We start from the raw sequence: 22271 nt of genomic DNA, 5'->3' as shown, positions 1-22271 counted from the left end.
CAGCCACAGCTTCTCTGGGCACCCTGTGCCAGCGCCTCAGCACCCTCACAGGGAAGAGCTTCTGCCTAAGAGCTCATCTCAGTCTCCCCTCTGGCAGGTTCAAGCCATTCCCCTTGGCCTGTCCCTACAGGCCCTCGTCCAAAGCCCCTCTCCAGGTTTCTTGTAAGCCCCCAGCTTTACAAAGCCGTAATTTCCTTGCCCCTTCCCATGTGCTGGAGGGGACGATCATGGGGTGAGCCCCACTCCAGCCCCACCATGGGACCTTCAAGCCCTTGCAGAGCAGCTCCGTGCCTTTCTCTTGCTCTGGGCCCCCACCTGCTGGAGACACCAAGGTGGATTGTCCGGTGCTTGCACACCTCTGGGGATGGGTCCCGTTGACTCAGGAGCTCAGGTGTTTCCATGTGGGAAGAGCTCCGGCATGCCGAGTGCGAGGTGCTTTTGCCTTGCAGATATGCTGATGTCCCCCTCTCCTCTCGCTCCTTCGGGGTCCTACCTGGGTGCATATGGAGTTTGAAGGGAATGAGGGGTAGGTTGGTGGATACCAACCAGTCTCCTTTTAGGATCAGCATCCCCAGTGGGCTGCAGGCGCTTTCTCATCTGCTCCCCTTCCTACCCTGGCCCCTTTCCTCACCCTTGGTTCATGCTCCAGCTCCTGCCTCCATTGAGTTCCCACCTCCCACTGTGCTTCCTGGTCACTGCTGCCAAAGCCCTAGAGCCTCACAGGGAGCAGGAGCAGGGGGATGCCCACGGAGCCACAGGAGGGAGCCCAGGAACATCACGGGAGCCTGGCTGGAGCCCTCCATCCAGGGAGGTCATTGCAGCCTCCCTAGGGGGGCTGGATGGGGATTGGGAACCCGAGTGCTGGGGGCGCCTTGGAAGGCCTCAGGTTCATACAAAATGAAGCTCAGGCCCCAGAACATCCTCTATTGAGGAGCAGCCAGGATACCTAGTGAGGCACAGGGTGGCTGCCCCATCCCTGGCAGTGTTCAAGGCCAGGTTGGACACAGGGGCTCGGAGCACCCTGCTCCAGTGGAAGGGGTCCCTGCCCGTGGCAGGGGTTGGAACTGGATGAGCTTTAAGGTCCCTTCCAACCCAAACCATTCCATGATTCAATGCTCCACATGTGCCAACTCAGGAATCCCAGCTGAACCTTTGGTGATCTCATTCCTTTCCCCACTCCCCTGTGCTCTCTCCCTCCTGCAGAAAAGGCAGCTTTGCAGTTAACCACCACAGTGGGATTCATCCAGCTTTTGGCTCAGCCTTGGGGCAGCTTTTCCTCCCTGTCCCTCAGTCCTTCATCCATCCACCCTCCTTTCCACTCTCCTTTCCACCCTCCATTCCACCCTCCTTTCCATCCTCCTTTCCATCCTCCTTTCCATCCTCCTTTCCATCCTCCTTTCCATCCTCCTTTCCACACTCCTTTCCACCCTCCTTTCCATCCTCCTTTCCACCCTCCTTTCCATCCTCCTTTCCACCCTCCATTCCACCCTCCTTTCCACCCTCCTTTCCACCCTCCTTTCCATCCTCCTTTCCACCCTCCTTTCCACCCTCCTTTCCACCCTCCTTTCCACCCTCCTTTCCATCCTCCTTTCCATCCTCCTTTCCACCCTCCTTTCCACCCTCCTTTCCACCCTCCTTTCCACCCTCCTTTCCACCCTGTCCCGCAGCCTGAGTCCCAAAACTGAGTTTTGTTTCCTCAGGACAAGGCTCCTTTCTCATGAACTGCCCACAGAGAATCCCCACTGTGCCTGGGGCACACGGGAATACCCAGAGCAGAAGAAAAGCCAAAAAGCATCAGATTTTAAAAATGACAAATGCTCTTTATTGGACCATACAGTATGGTAGGCGTGGAAGTGAAGAGGCGGTAGCCATGAGGACAAGGGATTAGGAATCAGTGTCAGGAATCATTCATACACACAGAAAGCAATAACCTTTCCCACAGGTGCCTGAGAAAACAGAAGGGGCTGGAAAAAATACCTTTAGTTGCAGACAAAACATTTGGAGGTTGTAACGTGGGTTGTGGACAGAGGCTTTCAGAGCATCTGAGAGCTGTTTGCATTGCTGGGGACCCAGGACTGAGGATTCACGAGGCTGTCGCTCTTGTTTTAGGATGAGTGAAAAGAAGTTGCGTAGCCAAATACGGTTGTCCCCATTCAGCAGAGTGCTTCCACTTTGCTTTAAATGTGACTCCAGAGGGAGAACAGGGGAAGAACAAGGACTGTGCTGAAAGAGGGCCACCATGGCTCCCCAAAGCCCTGTCGGTGACCAGTTACAACCTATGCCTTAGCCAAAGATGCTCCAGATTCTCGTGGTTGGGATTCTAGTCTCCCCCCCACTGCCCTGAAGGTGGAGGGATGAGGACGGAGGAAGGAGAGGGTCTAGCGTAGCTATTTACACCATCGATCCATAGGGCAGCACTTGCTTTCTGAAGGCAGGAAACATGTTGTCGTTGTCCGCGGAGGGGGTTCCTGTGCTCAGCATCCTTATCTGATGGTCTTTTTGCTAGTGGTGGTCTTGGAAACGATCCTCACGCTGCCTCCCGTGCTGGAGCTGACGCCTCGGCTGCTCCCGGAGCTGAAGGTGCTTCCCCCACCATAGCTGAGCCCCCCACCGAAGCCTCCGCTCCCTCCGAAGCCGCTGCTCATGCTGTAGCCTCCACCGCCGCCTCCCATACCGAGACCTCCTCCCATGCCCAGGCAGCTGCCGCCACCGTAGCCCATCCCGCTGGAGCTGCTGACCACGGCTGCAGGGAGACACAAAGTCAGGGTCCGGCCATCCCACCGGGAATGCTGCAGGACCCCATCATGGTGGCAGGGGTGATGGATGCTGCAGGACCCCACCATGGTGGCAGGGGTGATGGATGGTGCAGGACCCCCACCATGGTGGCAGGGGTGATGGATGGTGCAGGACCCCCACCATGGTGGCAGGAGGTGATGGATGGTGCAGGACCCCCGCCATGGTAGCAGGGGTGATGGATGGTGCAGGACCCCCACCATGGTGGCAGGAGGTGATGGATGGTGCAGGACCCCCACCATGGTGGCAGGGGTGATGGATGGTGCAGGACCCCCACCATGGTGGCAGGAGGTGATGGATGGTGCAGGACCACCCATCCAAGGTGGGGGATCCTGCACTATCCATCGCCCATATGGCAGGGGTGGAAGGAGGGGAGATACTTACAGACACTCACGGCTCCGACGCCCTCTCCGGCAAGCCTGTTGGGAAAGGGGAAAGTAAGCAATAAAGGCAAAATGCAGGCAAGAAGGTAGAACATTAGCCACTGGGACCATCTAGTCAGACTGTTGTGGCCTTCAGTGGAGACTGGTGGGGTATGTCTATGTCATGGGTGAAAGGTGGCAATGCTCATTTTTGTTACACCATCAGGTGCCAAGAGCTGGAGGAACGCTCCTTTTTGAAGCTCAGAGTTAAAACACCCTTCTCTCTGCCCTTGTTTTACACCTCCTGGTGCTCCAGCCCCTGGGGAGAGTTCTCTCTTTGAGCCCAAGGAGATGTGCCCTGATCTGAAAGAGCAGAGAGCAACAGCTCCATGCGTTTGCCCTCACCTGCTCTCCTCTCCCTCCAGCAGCTTCCTGTAGGTCGCGATCTCGATGTCCAGGGCCAGTTTGACGTTCATGAGCTCCTGATACTCACGGAGCTGCCGGGCCAGGTCTGCCTTGGCCTTCTGCAGAGCATCTTCCAGCTCAGACAGTTTGGCCTTAGCATCCTTGAGGGCCATCTCCCCGCGCTCCTCTGCCTCAGCAATGGCTGCTTGGAGGGTGGCACACTGAAAGCAAGGAAAACAGACAATTATTCGACTTGGGCTGTCCCAAAGTGCTCTCCTGAGTATAACTATGGTATTGTTGGTACTGGCTGGTGGCTCCCCAGATAGCAGTGAGAGCTCCTGATGGGCCATCAGGAAGGTGTCACAGAGTGGGTGACTGGATGACTGAAGCCATCATTGTGTCCCCCAGGAAAAGGAGAGGCATCTACAACTCTTTGCTTTGCTGGGGTAGCTTAGTAGATCACAGTTTGCTTCCCCAGCAAGAAAGTGGCTGTCGCAGCACATCCTTGCACTGAGGGACCTCCTCTGGTGGGCAGACACAGAGTTTGCCATGTCTTCTTTAATGCAGGGGGAAAGCCTGGCCTTCCAGCCCTGCTGCAGTACCAGGGGCTGGCTCTTTTCATGGTTCCTGGCCACCACCATCTCCTCCCACCGGCCCTGCATCGCTCAGCAGCTGCTCTGCAGGAGCATCCCCCCTCTCACCTGCTTCTTCACGCTCTCGATCTCATTCCGCAGCCTCTGGACCACTCGGTTGATCTCTGAGATTTCCATCTTGGTGTTGCGCAGGTCGTCGCCGTGTCGCCCAGCGGAGACCTGGAGCTCCTCGTACTGGTGTGCGGAAAGGAGAGTGCTGGTTAGGCACCTCGGGGCTTGGGAGGGTGAAGGGGCTTCAGAGTCCAGCTCTGGGTGAAGGTTAAGGGGCAGGGGGCACATTCCTTTGAGCAACCTGCCTATGGAATAACAGCATTTGCTCTTAATTGTTAATGTATATTAAGGCAGCTGTTGCATTGCATAGAGCACCTATGGGTTGCTACTAGTAAGAACCTGGAAGGGAAAGAGGAGTGCTCTGTGTTTATGTCCAGGTGTACCAGTGACTGTTTGTGAACCCAAGGTCAAGGTATTTAAGCATCTTGTCCCTTGGTTTCACCACGAGCATGTGAGAGCGGTCAAGGGTAGCAGCCCACAAGCACTCGGTGGGGATCTGTACGCAGGAGTCTATTGCAACATGCACAGAAAGATAAATTCATTCCTCCATCAGTCCTGCCTCCCACCAGTTAGTGTGGTGCCCCTTAAATCCCAGAAACCAGTCAGTCATTCATGTTCCCCACCTTGTTTTGGTACCAAGCCTCAGCCTCTGCCCGGCTCCGGTTGGCGATGTCCTCATACTGCGCTTTGACCTCTGCGATGATGCTGTTGAGGTCCAAGTTACGGTTGTTGTCCATGGACAGGACCACGGAGGTGTCAGACACTTGCTGCTGCATCTGGGACAATTCCTGCAGAAGATGCAAATAATGAAGTTAACGGTCTGGTGTCTGGGGTGGAAACCACACAGGTGACGGGAGCCCTCTCTGCCGAGCCATTTTCTTGCATTCCCCCTTGCTCTGCTCTCACCAGGTGCCCTTTTCTACCTTATACTTGCATTAGGATTTCAAAGAGGCAGTGACCACCTTCTCTTTTACTACTGTACAGCACTGGGCATGGTGGCCGGAGCACCGGGGCATGGAGAGCTGTACAGCAGGGAGCTGTGGAGGATGTTCCCGTGGGGAGGGCTGGCTGCTTACCGCTTCGTAGAGAGCTCTCAGGAAGTTGATTTCATCTGCCAGCTGATCTGCTTTGGCCTGCAGCTCGACCTTGTTCATATAAGCACCATCCACATCCTAAAGAAAAGGAAAGCAAAGATTTCTGGTGAAACCACAACCCAAAGGGGCTTCAGGATGCCAGTGGGACCATCGCTCTGCTTCCAGATCTGTTATTCTTTGGGCTTGTTTTTTATGTTGCTGTGATGAAGGTTTGGTTTGGGGATTATTTTTACTGTAATGTTGGACATTTACCGTGAGCCAGAACAAGGTTCTTGGGCAGAAGGCAAAGCTCTGACTCATGGGATGTGACCAGAGACCAAGCTGAATTGAGCCACAAGAGGCTGGGTGGTTTGCAACAGTGCAGCTCCATTGGCATAGAGAAGGTCATGCCCATCCTTGGCCATAGGAACACACAGCCCATCCTTCTAGACATGCCACCATCATATCCTGGCCCAGCTGTGAGGTTGTAGAGCCCCAGCTCCCACCAGCTTTGCATGAACTCTCTACATGCCCAGGGAATGTCACTGTCCATCCCATAGCTCCCATTTCACTCACCTTCTTGAGGACGACGAACTCGTTCTCTGCGCCCGTGCGTCGGTTGATCTCGTCTTCATATCTGTTAGGATAGAAGAGTGAGAGGGTTTGGGTGGGAATGAAGAGCAAAGCCAGCATGGGAAGCAGCAATGGGACCACTCCAGTCCCAAAGCATTAGCTGTAGCTCACAGACATATTCCTTACTCCCACCTCTTTGCAGTCCAAGGCAGATGCAAATGATTACTGACTTTGAACCTGCAAGACTCCATCATATGAATAGTCCCAGCTAAAATGAATAGATTCTAATCACTGCCCTTACAGTCAAGTTCATACATAAATGTGGGCAGATTCAGAGCCCATTTCGGTAGGAAGCAGGAGCAGGATTCTTGGTGACCTTTGCCGAAAGCAAAGTTGTGCAAAAGGCTTTCAACAAAGCTGCTTTGCAATGCCTACAAATATATAATAATGTAATGATTTGATATTTGATATTATAATAATGCTAATGGCTCTGAATAACCCGCTGCAGCATTTAATTAAAGAGAAAAGCCTCTGATTCTGTAGCCGTGGTTGTGCAAGAGCAGATCCTCAAGCCCCAGACTGTTTCTGTGGAACTTTTTATGGCTCTGAGCAACATCCTCTCATCAGATAATCAGGGCAGGGCAGCTAGAACGTAGACAAAACATGTAGGCTCTTGAGGCAAAGACCTGGATTTTAAAGGCAGGTTCATGCCAGTTCTTCTAGCGTTGGCAGAGATATCCCTGCAGACGGATCTCCAAGCGGACATGGGAAGAAGAGGAAATTAGCCAGAGAACTGGGAACAAACTCTGGGTCTGAAATCAAACGTGTTCTCTTTTCCAGGCAGTAGCTCCAAAATTGAGACAACTTCATTTGTTGTTTTTGGCCTGATCAATATTTCTAAAAACCTATGATACATCTGAAGACCTGAGGGGCACCGAGGTACAACATATTAGAAGCTATGTCAGTCCATCCTGTCAGCTCTAAATGTCCTCTCCTTGTATTCCCCCCCCCAAAAATCTGTCTCTTTATATGCTTAACTATCTAATACAAGCACATTCCAGGTCTCCAGGGTGTTTTTCTCTATTTGCACTTGGCCAGGTCTGGTTGAATAAGGGGGAGGTTGTTCTCACCAGACTGCAGCCAACTGAAGATGAGTGTCCTCACCTAAAAAAACCACCTAAATGTCCCTTGTAGTCAGCAGATGCCAACTGGCACATCCTTAAAATGAGTCATCCCACCTCTGCTGGGGTGATCATCCCTTATCTCAGGATGGGATTAATTTCCCTCCAGGGAAAATCATTTTCTTTGACAGTAGTCAGAGAAAAGAGCTGAGCATCTTTCACGTGATGAGTGCTGAGCATGCACAAGTTGCCTGGTGCCCTCTGGAAAGGCTGGAATTTCCTTTGGAAGAAGAGAAGTGGGGGGATTTTGGAGCTGACAGTTTATGGCTATGGTTCCTTCCCTTTTTGCGTGTCTATCATACTCATGAGGTATGCATTTTTCTGTCTCCAGGTCTATTATTTTGGGAGATTTCTGTTACACTGGAGCAGCTTCCCACGGGTGCATGAGTTCTGTGCTAAATGCTGCTCCTGCACCTAAGAAATCTGGCATAAGCAAAGGTAATTCTGAGACTAAGCTTTGCTTTGATATGTTCATTTTGCAAGCTGAAGAGGATCCCAGCACAAACCCGAAGGGCATCAGTGGGCATGAGCCGCCTGCCCTGATTTTCCTGTCTGTTAATCATTTATGCTACAGAGCATGATTTCTTACTTGTTCTTGAAGTCTTCCACCATGTCCTGCATGTTCCTCAGTTCAGTGTCCAACCGTCCCCTCTCTCCCATAAGACTGTCCAGCTGCCGTCTGAGGTTGTTGATGTAGGCTTCAAAAAGGGGATCGAGGGACTTCCTGGTGACTGTGTGACCTTGCTCTTGGAGCAGGCTCCACTTGGTCTCCAGCACTTTGTTCTGCTGCTCCAAGAAGCGCACCTAGGGAGAAACAGAAAACAGGCACATGTGTTTTAGCCTGGAATGCAACCATGGGAATGGTTCACAAAAGAGCCCTGCTGTCAGGATAAGGTGGGATCATTCAACATGGAAAGAAAAGGTCAAGAGATGCTGGGACAGTCAGGGGGAAGGTTTTAGGATCTTCCTAATTTAGGGCACTGGAGTCTCGAAAGTATCAGAAGATGTTTAGCTATGTTTCTCAAGAGCTATTAAGCAGTCCAGACACTTGCAACTTCAGGTGTTTTTACCCCCACTAGATGCTCAGCCCACCTTACTGGTTTAAACTGGTGTTATCCCATTGAGTTGTGTAGAGCTTTGCCATTTTGCAACCAGTAGAAGATCCATCCATCCATCCATCCATCCATCCATCCATCCATCCATCCATCCATCCATCCAACCCCTGGGATGTTCTTTACAGGGAGGAGGGGGTTTACTTTTTCAATAAATAAGGTGATGAAGAACTCATCCTTGCAAAGAGGAAAAACCTGAGACAGTTCTCAGTTTTCAGCCAAACCCACGCTGTTTCTTGGCTGGGATTAGTTCAGACAAGCCCCTAAATCCAAAGGAAGTTTCTTCCTGTTGCTTTTCCCCAAGGCAACTGATAACACGATGATGTTTAAGACCAAACTCTCACCTTGTCGATGAAGGAGGCAAATTTGTTGTTGAGGGTCTTGATCTGCTCCCGCTCCTGCGTTCGCACCTTCTGGATTTCTGGGTCAATATCCAGCTTGAGGGGTGCGAGGAGGCTCTGGTTGACAGTCACTTCATGGATGCCACCAGGTGGGCAAACAGGGAACCCGGGGCCACCTCGACCACCAAATCCGGGACCTCCCATCCCAAATCCACTGCCCAGCCCATAGCCTCCACCACCTCCTAAGCCAAAACCAGCTCCTGCTCCACCACCATAGCCAAGACCAAAGCCAGATCCTCCACCAAAGCAGTATCCACCACTGGCTCCACTCCGTAGACCTCCGACTGAGCTGTAGGAAATTCTCTTGCTTCCACCTAGGTTATAGAGACTTCTGCTGCCGAAGCCACCACCAGCTCCGAAGCCTCCTCCACCTCCGGCTCTTCCTCCTCCAACTCTGGAGACAGAGACGGAGCTAAAACTGCTTCTGGTACCACTGCCACCTCCTACGATAGCAGAGCCTGAGCTAAAGCCCCTCATGCCCCCTCCAGTAGATGATCTGAAAGAGATCCGACTCATGGTGTCTTGTTCGATTGGAAATGCAAAGAAGAGGAGAAGGAGGAAAAAAAAGGGCTGGGAAATAAAAGCTGCGCAGCAGGAAGAGAGCAGAGGGCGATGGAGACAGAAACCCCTGTGATGGGAGAGCTTGGGAGCCTCCTCTTTTATCTGCTTGGAAAACTTGGCACGGGAGTTCAGAACTTGACGTGCCTTGCAGCGACTTGCCTTGTCAAACACACCTTGGCTATGGGGAGGCGCTGAAAAATGCATTGTTTGCAGGCAAGAAAGTAACGGAGTGAGGGAGCTCCCCCCTCCACTAAAGCCTGCCGCTCTGAGTCATGGAATTAGAATTGAATGGGACGACTTGGTCTGTGCTCAGGGGCAGGATCCAACACGATTCTCCCAAGACCCTGGGAGCCAGTTTTCCTTAGGTGAGCCAAGCGCTCACTCGCTTGAGTAAGGTTTCTTGCACTGAAGCTTTTTCAAGGAGAAGTTTAGGGTTTAAAGCATTGCACAGCAAACAGGGCAGCAGAAACAGGGGCTTTTCCAAGGCTGCCAGCTCTGGGACTCGGCATGCGTGTCCTGTTGTTGGCTTTGGAAAGCTGGGGGTGACGGTGGCTTTACTTAACAGCGCAGCTCTCATGGTTTCTTTTGGGAAAGGGATCTAAATGATCACGGGCTGGAAGTGAAGGGCTGAGTGGAAGCTTTTCGTGGCACGATTTTCTGGGATCTTTCTCTCCTCATTGCAGGAAAACTGAGAAATCGGTTACCAGGACTTTCAGGGACAGGAAATAAATCCCTGTCCAAAAATAGCTACAAATTAGATTAAATAACACGACGAGACTTATAAAATTGTTATTAAAAAGATGTTTGAAATGATTGCTCTCCCTTTGAAACTCCTTGTCGGGCTCAAGGTTCAAAAGCTTCCTGTGAAGTGGTTTTCTTATCACTTCTTTCCCCCCCACACCCTGTATTAAGCAGCAGTTTCCACGTCATTGCTGGCTCTCCAAGATGTTCTGTAAAGGGGAATTCACCCTCTTTTCTTCCAGCTCCCTCCCACTCCCTTCTTCCCTCTGCTGAGATCATTCAGGTGGAAAATTTTCCTGAAATAGCCTTTGCCTCTTGATGTTGGGCTCTTGGGTTGAACCCTCACCCAGGAGCTTCAATCCCCATGATGAGGCTGGGCCGTGCTTTAGGATGGTGTAAAGGCAGGAGAGCGGGGAACCTCTTCTCTTGTGCCCATGAAGAGCTGGACACAGGTTACAAGAGAAGATATCCGCTCCTTCCCACCTGAAATAACTTCTGCAAACTGGATTCTCCCCAGCCACATCCTTGTGCCGCTGGGACGGACCGCCTTGGTCAAGCTCAGGGTCAGGTACAACAACAGTGCAGGGCAGAGACATGGAACCCCAAGCATCTGAATCAAAAAGGTTCTTGAAACTGTCTACGTGAGCAATAAGTACAGGAGCTTGATCCAAAACGAGCGGCTTAAGGGTATCTGCTGCAGCTCATAGCTTGTTTCTGTTGACGTGTTTCCAACCGCCTTTTTCTCTGTCTGGGAACTTGAAAGAACCGGAGCAGAAGGGGGTTTTTGTTTTGTTTTATGGTGTGTGTGTTTCCCTCCTCACTGCAATCAGGAGAGCTTCACAATGCTCACCTCCTGCAAGCCCTCCTATCGCTGAGCGTGAGTCACCGGCACCCGCAGGGCTTGGGGCGAGCTATCGGGAAGCCGATCCTTGGAGGTGCTTGGAGCGGGTGTTGCAAGGCAGCTTCCCACTGAAAGGGAGGTGGCCGGGCGGTAGCAAGGGGGTGCTCTCACCTCGGGAGTGGAGATGCGGGAGCCTCCATGGTGCTGGAAAAGCAGTTTCACTGGGAGAATTGCACCCACACATCCAGAAGCAAGGAGCCCCCCCGTCTCACAAGTGATGCACGGCAGCAGGTAACCCCGATAATAACACCGCTGGGGTTACGCTGGTATTGAAAACAAATAAACTCTGTTTATTTGGCAGATGTGTGGAGATTTGCTTCCCTAATCCTGCAGATGTGAATTGGCACATGTGTGCTGCATCTTGTGGACGGGGGCCAGGCAGAGAGCCTGCCTTTGACTTCCAAAGAGCTATGCAAAGTCACACCTGGGAACCAGCGCACAGGCTGCAAGGGTTTTAATTAAAGCAAAGAGAAAGGCTTCGTGTTGAAGGCAGTCATTACCTCCCCAGCTCTTCTAGGAAAGCCTGTTGCTGCAGACAATGGTAATTAAGTGGAATATTACAAAGAAGTTGGAAGAGTAAAGCAAATGATGGTTTAGGCACCAAAACAAGGAAAATGCTTGCAGAATCTCTCAGTCCCCCCCCCAGTTTCTTTGCTGGGCTTGTGTTGCTTATGCAGTGTCCTGGTGTAGCTGCTCAGGGCTGCAGGTGGGCTGTGTTTGCTCCCTCAGACAGGAAGGTTTCCTGCAGGATGTCATAGACTCCCAGACTGGTTTGTTTTGGAAAGGACCTTAAAGCTCATCCAGCTCCAACCCCTGCCATAGGCAGGGACACCTTGCACTAGAGCAGCTTGCTCCAAGCCCCTCCAACGTGGTCTTGAGCACTGCCAGGGATGGGGCAGCCACAGATTCTCTGGGCACCCTGTGCCAGCGCCTCAGCACCCTCACAGGGAAGAGCTTCTTCTCCATCCTAAACCTCCCCTCTTTAAGTTTAAACCCATCACCCCTTGTCCTCATGATGTCCATTGCTACAGTCCCTGATGGAGGGTCCCTGTGTCAATCACAGAGCCAGGATTTGCTGCACAGGGGTTGCCTGGAGGGCGAGGGCACTGCTGGGGTGGAAGGTGGGCTTGGGATGTGGAGCATGGGGAGGAGGAACGGACCCAGCTGAGATGTTTGCAGCAGCTCTGCTGCCTGTGAGCACCACTGTTGGGCTCTGCTATATGGGCTTTTTCCAGCTCAGGGTGGAATAAAGACATTCAAAACTGTTAAGGTTAGTTAAGGTTAGGTTGTCATTAGCTGCATTAAGTCCTTACACCCGTGCTGTGTCATTCAGTGCTTGAACTGAAATCGAGGTGACTCAAAGTTTGTTTTTAGCCTTCGCTGGTTTTTGTCCTGTCTGCAGCATCCTCTGCAACAGCAGGGACTGAGGAGCTGGGTTTTGTCCCCACACTTGGGTCTTTCTTACTGTGGCTCCTTGGATTCTCTGGGAGAAGGGAGCTTGGATGCTCCCGTGTTTTGGTGCATCCGGGTTTCAGTGAGGTTTTGCTGCAGCTGTTGTGAGCGTCTCCTCTGAACCTGCCGGGGCTTGCTTGCTCTTCCCCATTTGCTGTGCTGAGTTATGTACAGCCAGGATATGAAGAGGTCAGGGCAGAGCAAAGCCTCTGACTCTTTGAAATGCAATAATGTGTGAGTGGTTGTCTGAGTTGGGTTTCTTTCCCCCTTTTCTCTTCTTTATTCTCCTTTTGCAATGATGGGCTGGCTGAAATACCGGCATTGCTTGGCGAGTTGCTCTGCTCCAGCTCACCAAAACCCATCCTCAATCTAGATCATCCTGATAAATGAGGATTTATCATTTATGCTCTTGGGTTTGCTACATCATTGTAAGAAAGCAGATATTAAATACTTGGGGTTTGCTCATGCTGGCAGGGGGACCCTCTCTTCCATGGAAGAAAAGCTTTTGGATTAACCCCAATCCTATGTTAAGAAATGAATGGTGATTCATTTTTCTGTCACTTAATGGATAACCCCCCCCCCCTTTTCTCTGATTCTTCAATTTAATTTCAAGATTTTCATTATTATTTTATCAAAATTTTGAAACTTTTCCCCTGAAGTGAAGCAAAAATCCCCTTCAGTTGAAGGCTGGGAGCATTTCATGCTACTGGTTCTGGTTCAGACTAAAAAAGATGTAGGGACACATAAATTACAATCCAGTTTTATTGGACACATTCCAGAAAGAGAGAGGAAGGAAAACACAGCGTTGTATCGCTACCATTGGGATATAAAAAGCTGCAATTTTCTTTGTAATGGTACTTCCACACAAATAAAAAGACATGCTGGAAGGCGAGAGGGGTAAACACCATCAGAAAGGGGAAATGCCATCAGTTTGAGGCACTGGTGTGCTCCTGCTCCCAGTTGCCTCATTTGCCATGTAATGGGCTGAAACCTGGCTGCACTTTTCAGTTTACCAAATGTCTTCCTTGTAGCAGAGAAGCCCACACTTGGTGGAGGTGCTCAAATGCCCCTTGGAGCAGTGTGGACATGGGCCTTTGGGTGGATTTTCAGTGTAATTTTCACTGTCTCAGGCTTTCACCTTAACTGCTGCTACCAGGACAGTGGGGAGCTCAGCAAGACTTAGGCTGTTGGATGATTCTGGCATTTTTTAAGCCTTTCCAACAATACCCTCAGGACAGCAGCTCAATTTAACTGCAAACACAGATCTGGCTTTTGGAGAACTCCCTGCCTCAGTTATTACTTAGAATGAAGGAATCCTATCATTTAGGAAACAAGCCCTTTTCCATACATTGTGGATCAGTCAATGGTGGCTCCTCTGACCGAGATCATGTGTAAGGTGCCACTAAGGGCAAACTTTCACTTAAGAAAAAGGACCGGAATGGGAGAGTAGTTGGGGCTTCCTTTTGCACAAGCTCATTGCAAGTTAAATCCACATTCCTGCGGGTGGTGCTTTTTAGATGGAGGTATCTCAGCTTGCTCTGAACCACTGGCTGGGCTCTTGTGCTTGACTTCAGAGAGCTGCAACGCTCAGCACATCTGGAAGAAACATGTTTTTCGAAGCTCATCTGGGAGTGGGGAAAAGAGGGGTTTTCCATCGCACTCGGCTGACTCAGAAGTGGCTCCTAAAGGGCTCTGTGCTCCCACAATAAGGGATGTTTTAAGAAGGGCCCCACGCTTGCAAGCCACTGCCTGGGATCTTTCAGTAACCTCCTGGGGTATTTCTACATAGCAGAAAAATAACCCACGTCTCTGATGAAGATGAGTTGCTTAACTTGAAGGACTGAGTTTGGTTCATCCCAGCAGTGAAGGCAAAGCAGGCTGAACTGAAGCCAAGTTCCCAGCCCATCCCTGGGCTTCTGTGGGCCAGAACTGAGCTAAAACCCCAACTTACTGCATCTTCGCTGCTATTTGATCTGTCTTAGCTGATGGCTGTCAGCTAGCCACAATGACAAACAAGCTGCTCAGCCTTATTAAAAGCAAACAAACAAGCAAAGAAGAACCCCAATTCCCCATTCAGAAGATCACTTAGGCCCGTGGTTTCCTTTTAATCCTGTTTCAGGTGCTTTGAGACATCTGGTTCATGTGTATGGTGCTGCTTTTCCTCAACTGTGATCCAAATGCAGAAGAGCTACGGTGCAAGGAGCCGGGACAGGGTTGTGTGGAGGGGTGGTGGTGGTCAGGAGTGATACAGGAGTAATGCAGGAGCGATGTGGGAGTCATGCCTTTGGGGAGGGTCTGGAGCTGGTTTTACTCGGGCTCTGTAGCATTCTTCAGGCTTTGACTTTTTATGCTCTTTTTGCTGGAGGAGGTTTTAGAGACGATTTTCACTCCTGGGTTGGAGCCTTTTGCACTTCCAGAACTGAAATTCCCTCCGCTGGTGCTCAGAGTGCTGCCACCACCTCCTCCATAGCCAAGACCACTTGCAATGCTGAGACCACTGCCTCCTCCGAATCCACCTCCGAGGCCACCACCACCCCCAAGTCCAAGTCCTCCTCCGCTTCCAAAGCCGTAGCCTCCACCACCACCTCCTCCAAGGCCAAAACCGCTTCCACCACCTCCTCCAAGACCAAAACCGCTTCCACCTCCTCCTCCACTTAGGCTCAGTCCACCAAATCCTCCTCCTAACCCAGCTCCACCAACCATGCCAGAGTTGGAGCTGATGACGGCTGCAAGAAAAAGCAATGAGAGGGTTGGACATGTGTTTGGCAGACACCCAGTTCCGCAAAACACCATCCTCAGGACCTCAACCCACAGGACTTGAACCCAACTTATCTCTTCTCTGCAAGACACTAATGCTGGTTGGAGGGCTCTGGATGTGTTATATTGGGCAAAACCTCCCCATTCCCAAGGTTGCTCACAGTCTCTGCTCCCAGTGGGCCCAAAGCAAGATAAGCACTGCGATACTTACAGTAGCTGATGGGGTTGAGTCCTTCTCCACTCAGCCTGTTGGGAGCAGATAGAGGGGAGGTAAGAGTAAAGTAAAGGAGACAGGCAGGGGCAAAGCAACCATCACTATTACTCCTGCAGGAATCTTGTTCTTACCTGCTCTCCTCTCCCTCCAGCAGCTTCCTGTAAGTTGCAATCTCGATGTCCAGGGCTAGCTTGACGTTCATGAGCTCCTGGTACTCACGGAGCTGCCGGGCCATGTCAGCTTTAGCTTTCTGCAGAGCATCTTCCAGGTCAATCATCTTTGCCTTGGCATCTTTGAGGGCCAGCTCCCCACGCTCCTCAGAGTCTCCAATTGCTGTCTGCAGGGTGGCACACTGCAAGAGAAGGGATTGGGACTCCTAAACGCTGCTTTTCTTTTTGGATAAGGAAACAAAACCATTCTGGATGGGTTTTAGTGAGAAAAGTGATGACTGAGGTCATTCACCCATAGCTAACATTACTGGAGTTGAAATGCCAGCCTGGCAAGGAAGATTGAATAGATGTCATAGCATGGTACCCTTTCCAGGAGAGAATTCAACATGTTTAATGAGATACATCTTACTAAAGGTCCTGATCAGCAAAGCAGAGCTGTGGTGCTAAGGGACCAGAGGATGGGGCTCCACAAGCTCCATTTGTCATTCCTACCTGGTTCCTCGTGTTCTCTATCTCTGACCGGATCCTCTGGATCAGCCGGTTGAGCTCAGAGATTTCCCCCTTTGTGTTGCGCAGGTCATCCCCATGCTTCCCAGCCGTGGCCTGCAGCTCCTCGAACTGAGGTGCAGAGGGAAGAGTAAACCACTTGGACAAGATATGGCCCAAAGAGGCAAGGGACAGCAGCGGTGTTCCCCAGAAATGCATCCGTGGCATCTGTGGGTCTGTTCACCTTGGTTTGGTACCAAGCCTCCGCCTCGGCACGGCTCCGGTTAGCAATGTCTTCATACTGAGCTTTGACTTCAGCTATGATGCTGCTGAGGTCCAGGTCCCGGTTGTTGTCCATTGACAGGATGACGGCGGTGTCGGACACTTGTGCACTGAGCTGAGCCAGCTCCTGCAAGGAAGCACACGGGATTCCCGGCACTTACCTTTGCCATTGCCATGAATGGTGGCAGTCACTGTCCAAGGGTGACAACAGGACAGAAATCAGGGGAGGAGGGTATCTGTACCGCATCATAGAGGGCTCGAAGGAAACTGAGTTCATCGTTCAGAGCATCCACCTTGGCCTCCAGCTCCACCTTATTCATATAAGCAGCATCCACATCCTGGAAAAGAGCAGCCATGGGGACATCTGCAGAACCTGGTACCTCTTCTGTAGCTCAGCCAAAAAACGGCCAAGCCAGGAGAGGAGGCCTGGTCTTCCACCACTGCACTGCTGCTGCCAGCCAAGCTCTACTTGGCACATCCCCCTGGCAAAGCACCCAGAGGACATCTCTTGGCCAAAAGAAGCTCTGCGTGTAATGTTGTGAGTGGATCAGGTAGGGGATGCAGCCCTTTGGTTTCGGTACCCACACTAGTGACCATCTTTGTTTTGCGTGATCTATTTTGCCCAGGCAGCCGTGTGTGTATGTTGTGGGGCAGGAGTGGGACAAGAATTTACTTCCATCCTCCTAGCCCCTCCATTCCTTTCTCCCCAAAACCACAATCCAAATGACAGCTTTTAAAGGATGAGGATGCAGCTCCATGAGATCTCCCATCCTTTAGGACATTCCCAGACTGTGCAACGGTTAAGGTTAGATCAGCATCCCTAACACCTCCTGTCTCACCCACCTTCTTCAGCACCACAAATTCATTCTCCGCTGCTGTGCGTCGGTTGATTTCCTCTTCATACCTGCAGGGATAAAGGGAAAGACGTGATGGATCATACCTTGGCAAACAGAAAAGTTGTACAGGTCGGATGGAGAGTTGTCTGGGCTGGGAATGGTGATCCAAATCAACCTCCTGGAAACCGCCCTGCTCAAATTCACTAGAATCCGATTTCTCCAAGGGTTGAAAAGACATTTTGACATAATGCAGATGGAACAAGGAGGGTAAAGCTGGTTTAGATGATTTTCCTTTACAAGTGTCATCACATGTTGTTGTGTTCTTGCTGAGTCTTCCAATTGGAAAAATGTTGATGGACAGACAACCTTTCTGCTGCTCTTAAGGAAGGCAACATGGGTTCTGCAGGGAGAGAGACCTCACAGGAGTGGTATTCAGAGGGGGATTAGTTAGGTACTGTGTTATGGGCTAGAGCACAGACTGGAGATCCTTTTTTCCCCCTTTCCTATAGAAAGTTTGATGAATCTCTCAGGCTGATGTTTGACCTTTCAGAAAGCAAAATTTAAGCGAATTAATCCTACTGCCTAATGCTCAGCTGAGCCATTTGCATCCCATTTCACCCCAGCGTGCCTGGATGTGCTGCTAACAGGCACTCACTTGTTCTTGAAATCCTCCACGAGGTCTTGCATGTTCTTCAGCTCCCCATCCATGCGTCCTCTCTCGTTGAGCAGGGTGGCCAGCTGCCGTTTCAGGTTGTTGATGTAAGCCTCAAAGAGTGGGTCCAGGCTGCTTTTGCCTGAGCTGTTTTTTTGACCCTGGTCCTGCAGGAGGGTCCACTTGGTCTCAAGCACCTTGTTCTGCTGCTCCAGGAAGCGAACCTGAGCATTGGGAAGAAGAAGAGGCTTAGCAGAGGATACCTGTGAGCATGCTGATGGCCAGGAATCAGTAACTGGGACTGATGCATGGCAACACCCAAGGCAATCCCACACTAAGAGTGTTAAATCCAGCTATGAATATCCTCTAGATTATCTGGGGCTGTCTTAGCCCACCCAGTAGTTAAGCAAATTTTAGGGTTAGGGTTAGGATTAGGACTAGGGTTAAAAAGTTATGGTTAAAGTTATGGTTAGGGTTGGGATTCAGACTGAGTGGCCAGTTCTCTTTAGAGACAATTTAATTTGGCAAGCCAATGAGCAGTCATTAGAAAATGTGGGTTCAGCTCTTTCAGCACTTGCTTTCTTCAACATCCTTTGTTTTTTTTTCTGTCTTTGTAAGAGATATTCATCTTCCTTCATTAAAGCTAAGATCTGAGTACTACAGGTTAAAAGACAAGTACGTAATTGCCTTTCCTTTTGCTCATATATAGTACATATTTACAGGAGTCAAAGCCAAGGAAGGACTTAAGTTGAATCAATTTAAAAAGGACTTTAGCTTGCAGGCAATAAAGCAATAAGGACTAAGACATCTGCTGCGATTCTCCACAGAGGGAGCTGGGTTAAGCAGCTAGATCTGGACCTGAAACTGGCTTGTTCCATTTGGCCAAATATATCTTATTTTTCAGGCAAAAACCCTGGATCTCATCCTCTTCTTACTAGTTTCTGGTCTAGTTTTCTGCCCTGTAACTGTTCAGAAGAACGTTCTTTTTGAGTGCTTTAATGAAGACCTGCAGAATAGGAAACATGCAGCAGACTGTAGATCTGTGAAGTTGTACTTTGGCAGCTACAAGGCTGTCTCTCTCCCTCTCTATCACATTCCACAGCACTTGATGAAGTCTCACCTTGTCGATGAAAGAAGCGAACTTGTTGTTGAGGGTCTTGATTTGCTCCCTCTCATCTTTTCGCACCTGGTGGATGTTTGGGTCTATCTCCAGGTTCAGTGGCGCCAGGAGGTTCTGGTTGACAGTCACTTCTTGGATTGTACCAATTCCAGGTGGGCCACCACCAAATCCCATTGGGTTCCTGCCACCACCCAGCCCTCCACTGAACCCTCCCAGACCCCCTACTCCACCAAAGCCAAACCCTCCACCACCTCCGGGTCCACCACCAAAGCCAAGCCCGGCAGCACCTCCACCAAAGCCATATCCACCACCTCCACCACCGAGACCAAGCCCAAGACTGCCGCCAGCTCCACCACCACCAAGTCCACAGCCACCACCACCTCCCAGGCCAGAGCCACCCCCAGCTCCACTCCCGAAGGCAGCTCGGAAGCTGCTTCCAACACCAATGGATATTCTCTTGCTACCACCAAGGTTGTAGAGGCTTCTGCTGCCAAACCCACCACCACCACCACCGCCGCCACCTCCTCCAATGAGCCTTCCAAAACCACCTCCACCTCCTCCAGATCGTGCCACAGACATGGAGCTAAAGCCAGCCCTGTTGCTGCTTGGAATAATAGCTGAGGCAGTGCTGTAAGATCTGCCTCCACCTCCAGCTCTCATGCTGTAAGTTTGCCGATTCATGGCAGCAGGAGATAACACTGGCAGTGCTGAGAAGCAGCAGAGAATGCAGCTCTCGGATGGGAGGGTGTGCAGGATGTCCCTTTTATCCCTGTGGGGATCTGGGCTTGGTTGCATGGAAGTCCAGTGATCAATTTGGTGCCTTCATGGTTTTGACGTGCCAGGCAGCCAGCTGTCTCCATGAGACTTGTTAAACCCTGATTGCACTCAAACACACCTCTTGGAGCTGCTGTGAATCTGCTCAGCTAGAAGAGTTAGATAACTCCCTGAGTTCTGGCAGCGAGAGCTCCTGCTCCCTTAGTGCAAACCCTCTGTACGCTTACAGAGGTGGATTATTTCATTTCCTAACTGCAAAACAAGATAGGGAAAATAAAGAAAGGGTGAAAAGAGCAAAATAGCTACATGGGATACTCCTGTGCTGCTTATAAGATGCAGTAAATCAGTAGAGAGCTTAGTGGAGAGTCCTCTGAAGTAACTCAAGTGAAAGGCAGTGGCAATAAAATGGCTAAATCTGAACAAAAATATTTCACAGTGCCTTCACAGAGCGTAGGAGTGATGCTCATGAAGCCTGACACCTCTTTCAGGGCTCTAATTTATCCAGTTTGCCCATTCACACCATCATGCAGAGGCCTTCGTTTTGAGCTGGCTAGTACAAAGAGGTCCTGATGCATGATTTTTTGCTGAGACACTCTATTTAAATGTCACCTCAAATTTTGTCCATTTAGGTTTTAGTCTATGGCAGGTTTCCTAGGCTTCCTTTCTGGAGGTGTTGGCATCTCTAAAGGACAGCTCCATCCCACCCAGAGGCTGCCATTGCAGAGCCTCCAGCCATCTGATGATGTGGTCGACATGTTTTCATCTTGGTCTAAAAAGCATTTCCACCAAGGAGACAGATTTTCTGAGAAACACTCTGCCCAGCTTTGTGGCACACTATTATTTGCATGTCAACGCGAAGATGTAATCAGTCTCGAGTTTCTAGCTCTTTTACAGCTGTGATTTCTTTTACAGACCTTTGAACATTTCTGTTCAAAATGTTGCCAAAAGCAAAGATTTAACCAGCATGAAAAACACTCCCACAAATTCTCCTTGTTTTACTTCCTGGAATCCTTGGGAAAAAGAACAAAATCAGTGGGGGGTGATGAAATTTTCTACCATCTCAGACTTGGTGGAAATGCAATGTTTTGAGTGTTTTATTAGTTGTATGTAAGAGCACAGTTTTCAACATGTTGCTGTCCTGGTGGCATTGCCCATGCTGTCTGCATGACTGGAGCTTAAATCTATTTACAGGATAGGTCTCTACATGCCCTTCAAAATGCATTCATGTGCCCCAGTGCTAAAAAACCATTAAGTATGAGCTCAAATCCCACTGGCATCTCTGGAAGAAAGATTAAGCAGGTGCTTCATGTTCTACCTAATGCAGAACACAAAATATCTGATTATCCTTGGAGAAATGCTGCCAGGCAGGCTTGAACTGGGAGAGCTGGGTCACTCAGATAGAATATCCCATTGCAGTGTGAAATTCCCAGTTGGTGCAGGTTGGCTTGGTTTTCTTTGGGGAGTGTTGGTCTGAATCTGCCTGGGATGTCACTTGAAATTCATGAGCATCTCTTGCCTTGATTATTTGCATGAAATTCAAAGCCCGGGTGCGATGGGAAAATGAAATTGCCTTCATGCTTTCTTGACCCCAGTAAAGGCAGATTGTCCTGAAGCTGACAAACGGGTTCGGATCAGATGTCAGAGCTGAATGAATGTAATGGGATTAAAGGTGGGGCTGCCAACAAGAAAGAGGGAATTGTCATTTTAGGCTCCCACACTCTTCTTCCTTCAGCCCACTGTCCACCAGGTATGTGAGCAATGCAAAAGCTGGGTGGAAAATGCATCTCTCCTTTCCCAGGCTGGTTTATCATGTGGAGGAGCTGAGGTTTGTGGGCTCCATATTCCAGAGGTAAATGTGGCTTCTTGCATCTGTTAGTTGGGATCAGCTCTACCAGATTCTGTTGATCTATGAAGGGTCGTGTCCAGAGCAACTCTGAGCAGGATCTGGCCTCCAAACTGCGCCAAAATACAAGCTCCTGACCTTTTTAATCTCCAAAAAGGCCTGATGTACCTGAGCATCCTCAAGCAGGCAGCAGAAAACATGGGTTGAGAAGGGCAGGCATGATTAAAGGTTTTCTCCCAGAAATGCAAGAGCTGCTGGGCTGCTTTGGTACCCTGGGGAGCTGGCTGGTTTTGGTGTGCAGGTCTGTTCTGCAGGGATGTGATCAGCATAAATTATGAGCTGTTGGGGCACTGGAAGCTTCTTGTTTGGGTGTTTCTGCTTGATATTTACATACAAATGAGATGATGTCCGAGTCACATTGGGAGAGAAAGGATGAAGATAACCATTTCGAGCAACGTTCGCTTGAGGTGGGTGGGTTTTGTCTTCTCAGCTGATTCATTTGGCTTTCACCACCACCCCGAGCCCAGACAGTGTGGCCAAGGAATGTCATTTATTAAAAATCAATTAGTGATCTACTACCTGCTGTTCACCATCATCCTGCTTTCCATTAGAAGAGCACTGCAGACATGGGGAGCCTGAATCCACCCTGCTCAGCGCAGCCTCTGTGCTGGGAGAGAAGCAGAAGCAGATGCTCATCACCATCCTGTTGGCATGGACAGACTGAGCCTGGCTGCGTGGTTCAAGTCATCCTCCAGCCATGGAGATGTTGGGGCAGGCAAGGCCATGAGTCAGCAGTGAAGCCCAGGAAGCGGAGTGAGATGTTGGGGAATAAATTACAACACCCGGTCCTCGGTGTAGCTTTCATGGGCTGAATTAAC

At 50.3% G+C, this 22271-nt stretch overlaps 2 protein-coding genes and 1 long non-coding RNA gene across 3 annotated transcripts; 1 reads left to right on the top strand and 2 right to left on the bottom strand.

Moving 5' to 3' along the window:
• Positions 1-1799: 1799 nt before the first annotated feature.
• On the bottom strand, positions 1800-9276 carry LOC134168953 (keratin, type II cytoskeletal 6C-like). The gene is made up of 9 exons (XM_062629124.1): positions 8548-9276; positions 7681-7895; positions 5914-5974; positions 5341-5436; positions 4888-5052; positions 4262-4387; positions 3561-3781; positions 3178-3212; positions 1800-2743 (listed from the first exon to the last, which is right to left on the bottom strand). Exons 1-9 carry the CDS (start codon positions 9118-9120, stop codon positions 2484-2486), a joined length of 1752 nt encoding a protein of 583 aa, XP_062485108.1. The 5' UTR covers positions 9121-9276; the 3' UTR covers positions 1800-2483.
• LOC134168973 (uncharacterized) lies at positions 4306-15623 on the top strand. Its single transcript, XR_009966712.1, has 4 exons — positions 4306-4390; positions 5249-7529; positions 11109-11348; positions 15385-15623. It is a non-coding gene; the product is annotated as an uncharacterized LOC134168973 (long non-coding RNA).
• Positions 13802-19457, bottom strand: LOC134168968 (keratin, type II cytoskeletal 5-like). The gene is made up of 9 exons (XM_062629143.1): positions 18777-19457; positions 17660-17880; positions 17012-17072; positions 16411-16506; positions 16131-16295; positions 15893-16018; positions 15362-15582; positions 15228-15262; positions 13802-14985 (listed from the first exon to the last, which is right to left on the bottom strand). The coding sequence occupies exons 1-9, from the start codon at positions 19455-19457 to the stop codon at positions 14567-14569; spliced, it is 2025 nt and encodes a 674-aa protein (XP_062485127.1). The 3' UTR covers positions 13802-14566.
• Positions 19458-22271: the final 2814 nt, after the last annotated feature.

The sequence above is a fragment of the Pezoporus occidentalis genome, unplaced genomic scaffold (assembly GCF_034315485.1).
Source record: "Pezoporus occidentalis ecotype Australia unplaced genomic scaffold, CSIRO_AGI_Poc_V1 ctg329, whole genome shotgun sequence".
Taxonomy (NCBI): Eukaryota; Metazoa; Chordata; class Aves; order Psittaciformes; family Psittacidae; genus Pezoporus; species Pezoporus occidentalis.
The sequence above is the reverse complement of the archived record's forward strand: the minus strand, read 5'-3'. Positions and strand labels throughout refer to the sequence as shown.